General features: G+C 35.1%; 1 protein-coding gene across 1 annotated transcript; it reads right to left on the minus strand.

Annotated features, from left to right (window-relative positions):
- Positions 1-2,115: 2,115 nt before the first annotated feature.
- Positions 2,116-7,211, minus strand: LOC133190917 (dentin sialophosphoprotein-like). Its single transcript, XM_061326602.1, has 4 exons — positions 7,120-7,211; positions 6,857-6,956; positions 6,543-6,620; positions 2,116-3,949 (listed from the first exon to the last, which is right to left on the minus strand). Exons 1-4 carry the CDS (start codon positions 7,209-7,211, stop codon positions 2,555-2,557), a joined length of 1,665 nt encoding a protein of 554 aa, XP_061182586.1. The 3' UTR covers positions 2,116-2,554.
- Positions 7,212-7,425: the final 214 nt, after the last annotated feature.

The following is a 7,425-nucleotide window of genomic DNA, read 5'->3' on the forward strand; positions in this document are numbered from 1 at the left end:
TCGAAAAAATGGAGTCTGAACCCTTCTATATGAAAATCGAACGTTACTGAAAAAATTTTACGCCTCAACAAACTCATTTATTTAAATCACGCTGACATCAAACAACACAAGTAGACTTCGTAGCGTAGTGGTTAACGCGTTTGGTCTTACGCCTAATCGTGAGCTTTGGAGAGAGTTGGAATCATGCGTGAAGCTTTTTTTCTTTTCTTTTTCACATACCTTAAGAAAATTGGTGAAAAATAAATTATTTGTCTTTAATTTCTTTAACAAAATATAGGAAACAAATGCGTAAAAGATTATATTGACAATGTAATTTTTGAAAAATATAACTTTTCATGAACTTTTAGAATTGAAAAATGTCTTCTCTCAGAGCTGGGGATCGTCTGCGTGCACGCCTTCATTATTCAAAAGTTGAAATCCACAGTGTAAATATTTAATCAAAATTTATTTTCCTGAATTTATCTTGTAAATGAAGTGTTTATGAAAACCCGATCTGATTGCGCTTCTCAATGAGAGAAGCAAGCCCGTAAAATATCGAAAGAAATTTGTCACAGGTCCAATGACCACGATTGGATTGAGGACCCTGTTCCACCACAGAAGTCTAAAGTTTTTATCGTTAAAAAATATACGATAAAAAGTTTAGACTCCTGTGCACACGTAGACAATCTAGACGTCTTAAGGAAGAGAAAACTCAATAGAAGATGAAAGAAAAGGAAGAAAGATAGGGGGAAAATACACCCTAAAAGCAAAAGGCCCATGGACCACAACGCTCACCTTGTCCAGTGATCTTTTCTGGCATATTGTCTCTTGAGAAGATTTTGTTGAATGACACCACACTATATTTTCCTTTTCTTGATTATCTGCGAATGGGGCTTGTCCCTTCATTTGAAAAATTTACAATCCCCCAATCTCCTTTACCAAAAATTGCTTTGTGCCAACTTTGGTTAAGTTGGCCCAGTGTTTTTTTTTTTTTTTAGAAGTTAACAGGTTTGTTAAATAAATTTTTCGCACATACATGTACTATAGTACTTCTTGGCAGGGTGCGCCGTGACCTTTAGACACTATAGGATCGATCCCGATGCTTATTCTGTAGCATGTTAAACATACTTTTTTATGCAGAATATTTATTGATACAATTGTTTATAATTTTTATTTACCGCCGCCCCCTTCCGATGTACATTATTCAAAATTTCCAGAATGCATTATCATATGATTTTAAAATGTCTTAAGTTGAACATCTGACTCAGGTGGAATAGTACATGTATAATTATGTACTTTGATCATATATTTATGTGACGTCAGGATACCATGTAACCCTTTGATTGAAAGGACGCGAAATTATCCAAATCTTGAAAGAAAACATTTTATTATTAAAAAAAAAAAAAGAAAAGAAAATTCAGATGAATTTGTTTTTCAAAAGAATTCACAGTTTTTACGCAATGTTTCGTCTCACACAGCAAAATGTTTAATCCACCTTTAAAGACTATTCGGTCCATATGCACAACGTCAATATACCTATCTCCTCAGCCTTTGCGTTCCTAGACAACTGTAACGTATATATTTTGTTAGTTTCGACATATAATTAGGTTCAAAATTGACTGAAGACACAAACACACACAAACCATCAAACCACTGACTGTTGATTTTGTTACGGCTTGTTTAAATAGCAAGCTATGCAAAACGAGAGACGGATATCATCAACAATAAACTATCCATAATAAAAGTTATTTTTGTCGAAGGTAAATCAATTGCACTTTAAGTTGTGCCATATGTTAAAGATTATAACAACTGTGTGCAAAAAAAAAAAAAAAAAAAAAAAAAAAAAATTACCGTACGACTGCATGGATTTTTTTGGCGGGGTGCTTACTTTGGCTTATTTTAGAGGTTTAGTAGAAGTCCTATAAAATTTTTAAATTTGCACGCTTGCGTAAAAGTACTGAATTCTAGAAAAATAACTCTGATCGGTCTGTTAAAAAAAAAAATTAGTAATCAAACGTACCAAAAACTCATCTGGAAGATATTTCTACATATCTAAGGTACCTGAAGCACTCTCCTGTTACACGGCAGCAAATAATGTTAATGGTTTGGAACTTTATTGAACATTGTGTCCAACAAAAAAGTTTCGCAAAAATTATTGGCATACCTTTGAGCAAGCAAAACGTCAAATTTTACGCCCGCTACAGAAATCCGGTATGCGATTATCGGAAAAACATACATAAATTTAAGAAAGAAATGAATTTTTTTTCTTGTTCATGTAACATATCACAAAGAACATAATAATATAAAATGTGTACAAGGCACTGATATATTTTTCATTATTCTGAGCACCCAGATAGAACACTTCCTTTTTCCTGCACTACATAAGAGTGACCTAATGTACATGTATGAGAAGGATCAATTGTGGAACAGTTCAAAGATGCCACATTTTGTATGCTTCTTGTATGCCACAAAGTCCAAAGCTTTTATTTTGCATCATCACCAGGTTTTTTAACCCAACCATATTCTAATCTAATAACTGAGTGAGTGGTTGCAACACTCGTGATAATTTCGGACTTTAACCTTCTTCTGTAGCAACTAATTCCGACCATAGAGCCTCTACTTCTGGGTCTGTATCACTATCGTTTTCATCTGCAGCATATTCAGCTATATCAACATCATCATCAGAATTCGATAAGTCATCATCGCTGGAATTCTCTTCTGTGTCGACTTTATTTTCGATATCCTGTGTAGCATCAGAGATACATGTATTACCCTCAAAAGGTGTTGTTGCTGCCTTTTCAAACGAATATCCATCAAGAAGTTGTTGATCTTTAAGTTCTAAAGAAATGTCTTGCTTTTCTTCCTTCCATTCAATGGATTTTGCACTCTCAAAAGCGGGCACAATAGTTGAATCTCCAATACACCCTAAGATGGAGCTCTTACAGGATAATTCATATCCTTTCTTCTTCGCATTTTCAATTTTCTGGATTGTTCCCATGCCTTTGGTATCAGATGAAAGTGATTTTAATTTCTGCTGGGAAAGATACACTTCTGATAAGTCAGATTTGAAATTCTCTAATTGTAATACATCTCTGCCTTTCCTATTGAATCCTTTATCAAACTTGTTCTTGGTGGGAACATCTTCGAATGAATTTAATTGCATGCTTTTACTAGAGCAAGTATCTACGCCGCTATCACTGTCATCATCAGACAAATACCCGCAAATGGTAGCATCGGAGGAGTCGGATAAATTACCATCCATGTCCTCCGTTTCTGACACAGACTCCGAGGTAGTGTCCGATCCATCAGGCAATTCAACATCGCTTGCTAGGTGCTCTGTGTCTTCCGGTATGTCAACAGATTTGTTCTCCAAAGCATTCGGCAAATCTTCTGCTTTACTTAGCTTTGTGGATTCAGAAGAATTCTGCATTTGATTTTTGACCATTTCCTCAAATGAAATATCCTCAGCAATGTTTGTACCATTGGGAGCATTGTTTTCTTCATTCAGAGATTCATCGATGTCTGATAATTTGGAATTTCCGGAATTTTCTTCTATTGATTCCAACCATAGAGCTTCAACTTCCGGATCTGTGTCGCTACTGTAATCTTCTGAAGTATAACCATCTGTATCATCAGAGGAGTCTGACAAATCATCATCGCTGACACTCCTTTCATTGACGACAGGCACTGAACCATCATCCTCGAGTGACGATTCGCTCGGTTTTTCCACCAAAACTTGTTCAAGAGCATTGATCTTCGAACTTTCTGGATAGTCGACTGACCTCGCTGAATTGAAAATTTGTTCATAGCAATTATGTACATTGCTATTTTGTTCTTTAACAGTTCCTACCGAGACGGCTTTAGGAATTTCAGAAAAGGCAATTTCAGGGGTAGTGTCTGGGCAATTGATCAAGGTGCAGGTAGAAGTGTTATTATCAACAAATTTTTGGAAACCCTGGCGATGTGTCACCTAGAATATGAATAGACATTTTTTAAAATAATTATTATGGCATATTTCTGCACCCTAACTGCAAGTTACATTTTATAGATAATGTCGATGTGCAAGACAACCATTTCAAAATGCAACATAAATATGTTGAGATGCAAGAAAAATGTGATAAGAATTTGGAAATTTTTTCATTAATTACATGTATCTTTGTTGGCACATCTCTAAGGTAGCATATTTCTGCTCCATATATGCAAGTTATTTTTTATATGCAAGATAATTACATCACTATTCAACATAAATTTGTCAACATGCAACATTACTACTAGTACACTGTATTTTGACATGCAAGAAAAATGTAATCAGATAAGACTTTAGAAAATTTTCATAAATTGTAAGATATCGCCAACATGTGACTTCCAACATGCTATATGCAACTAAGTTATGTTGGCATGCAGCATTCTTGCTAACATGCTAAATCATATATGTTGATATGCGAGTTACATGTCAATGTGTTGGCTTGAAACTTATTTATGCTGACATGCAACTTAATTATGTTAAAAGCGAATGAAATATGTCAACATGCAACCTATTTATGTTGATAAGTTACATGTGTACATGTTTTTTCGCTTGTCAGCATAAATAAGTAGCATGTGAACAAAAATAGGTTGAAAGCACACGAATAAGTTGCATGTCAACATAAATAAGTTACATGTCAACATCAATAAGTCACATGTCAACATAATCAACATAAATAAGTTGCATTTCAATATAAATGAGTCACATGTAAAAACATTGCATATCAGCATAAATAAGTTGCATGTTGACATAAGTATGATGTATGTCAGCATAAATAAGTTGCATATTAACATAAATAAGCTGCATACCGATATAAATTAGTTGCATCTAGCATGCTGGAAGTTACATAATGGTAGTGTCATCTGCAAATTTACAACTCGCTTGTGGTAGTCTTTTCCTTGTTTTACTTTTTAGCTCACCTGAGCCGAAGGCTCAAGTGAGCTTTTCTGATCAAAATTTGTCCGTTGTCTGTCGTCGGCGGCGGCGTCGTCGGCGTCGTTGTTGTCGTAAACTTTTCACATTTTCATCTTCTTCTCCAGAACTACTGGGCCAATTTCAATCAAACTTGGCACAAAGTATCCTTGGGTGAAGGGGTTTCAAGTTTGTTCAAATGAAGGGCCACGCCCTCCTCCAAGGGGAGATAATTACGAAATAGCAAAAAATTAATGGCATTATTGAAAAATCTTCTTCTCAAGAACCAGTGGGCCAGGAAAGATGAAACTCATGTGGAATTATTGTCAGGTAGTGTAGATTCAAGTTTGTTCAAATCATGACCCCCGGGGATAGGGTGGGGCCACAATGGACGATCAAAGTTTTACATAGGAATATATAGGAAAAATCTTCAAAAATCTTCTTCTCAAGAACAGCAAAGCTATGATTGGTCATATTTATTTGGAAGCATCCACAGGTGGTGTAGATTCAAGTTTGTACAAATCATGTCCCCCGGGGGTAGGGTGGGGCCACATTGGACGATCAAAGTTTTACATAGGTCTGGAATATATAGGAAAAATCTTCAAAAATCTTCTTCTCAAGAACAGCAAAGCTATGATTGGTCATATTTATATGGAAGCATCCTCAGGTGGTGTAGATTCAAGTTTGTTCAAATAATGACCCCTGAGGATAGGGTGGGTCCAAAATGGACGATCAAAGTTTTACATAGGAATATATAGGAAAAATCTTCAAAAATCTTCTTCTCAAGAACAGCAAAGCTATGATTGGTCATATTTATATGGAAGCATCCTCAGGTGGTGTAGATTCAAGTTTGTTCAAATCATGACCCCCGGGGGTAGGGTGGGGCCAAAATGGACGATCAATTAACATACATGTAGGTGTACATAGGAAAAATCTTCAAAAATCTTCTTCTCAAGAACAGCAAAGCTATGATTGGTCATATTTATTTGGAAGCATCCTCAGGTGGTGTAGATTCAAGTTTGTTCAAATCATGACCCCCGGGGGTTGGGTGGGGCCACATTGGACGATCAAAGTTTTACATAGGAATATATAGGAAAAATCTTTAAAAATCTCAAGAACAGCAGAGCCACGGTTTGTCATATTTATACGGAAGCATCCTCATATAATGTAGATTCAAGTTTGTTCAAATCATGACCCCCCCCCCCACTCCCTTTTTAGGGGTAGGTTGGGACCACTTATGCATTTTAGCTTTTCAATACTAAACTGATTTTTCCTTTTTTCCTAGACACAGTGCTCACGTGAGCGATGTGGCCCTTGGGCCTCTTGTTTTAATCGTAGCCATTGAATTCAAAATTTACAAGTGAATATTAAACTTAGAATACTTGCGGTTATTGATTACATTACGATTACAATAAAATGAATCTTCATGAAAGATACTAAATCTTGCATTGCTTTAATGGATAGTTTAATATTTTATGTTAAAATATATATGTAAAGTTCAGAAACAATGTTCCATTTTGTATATTGTCAGCTGAAGAAATGTAGCTCTTTGGAAAAAATATACGCATTAACAGACCGTTCTGTCAATATATTTTTTTTCAGAGAGCTACAGTTCTGCAGTTGGTACCGATCTTTTCCCATAATTCGAGCAATATCTGTAGACTATAACAACCATGAACTGTATTACAATCCATCCAATGAAGACCTATACAGGAAATAAAGGTATCCCTCATATACATTGTATATACAGAGACATATCAAGTATTTTTACATGTATGCTGCATGCTTATTTACTCAAGTAGATATTCCTGGCACTTAACACAAACAAACAAAAATTAACTGAACACTGAGAACTTGATATTAATTAAATGCGTAATCAGATAAACTGAGTAATCAATGATAGTTAATGTGATGTCTTTCAATAATTCATTAAAAACTTACAAATATGATTCCATCAGACGATGGGCAAACTGCAGCGGGAACCTCTTGTAAGCCAATAACTTGAAGAATTCTCTCCAGAAATGATGGATCTGGTTCCCGACTGTGGTAATTAAATAATTAAATTGTGATTTCATCGTGACAAATCAATTTACTTAGCAATTTAACCTATTACGTAAAAAAAATATATAATTTGGAATGCAACATTTGAAATGAAATGTGTGTGACGTATTCAAATTATCGTCATTGAAAATTCAAGATCTTACCAGTTGAGGTAGGTTACAACTCGGTGAGCTGTTATGCCAGTGATGAAAGTCTCAAAACCACCAAAAAGCAATTGTTTTCTTGTTTTTGACATTGTAATTACTTCTCTGGGGACAAGTAACAGAAGGGATTTTACCGAAATCCTTTTCGCGTTTGTGACGTCACAATGTTTTGCATTATGACGTAGTGCAATTGTGGCTAAATTACCTATCTTGATGTTTTGCAACCATTGTTTTAAAAATTCTTACTAATTGATGATTTTAAATTATCTTTATGAATATTTTCATTACTATCCCAGACAGATTCAT

The sequence above is a fragment of the Saccostrea echinata genome, unplaced genomic scaffold, assembly GCF_033153115.1.
Source record: "Saccostrea echinata isolate AGI-Se365-2 ecotype Australia unplaced genomic scaffold, CSIRO_AGI_Sech_v1 ptg000022l, whole genome shotgun sequence".
NCBI classification, from domain to species: Eukaryota; Metazoa; Mollusca; class Bivalvia; order Ostreida; family Ostreidae; genus Saccostrea; species Saccostrea echinata.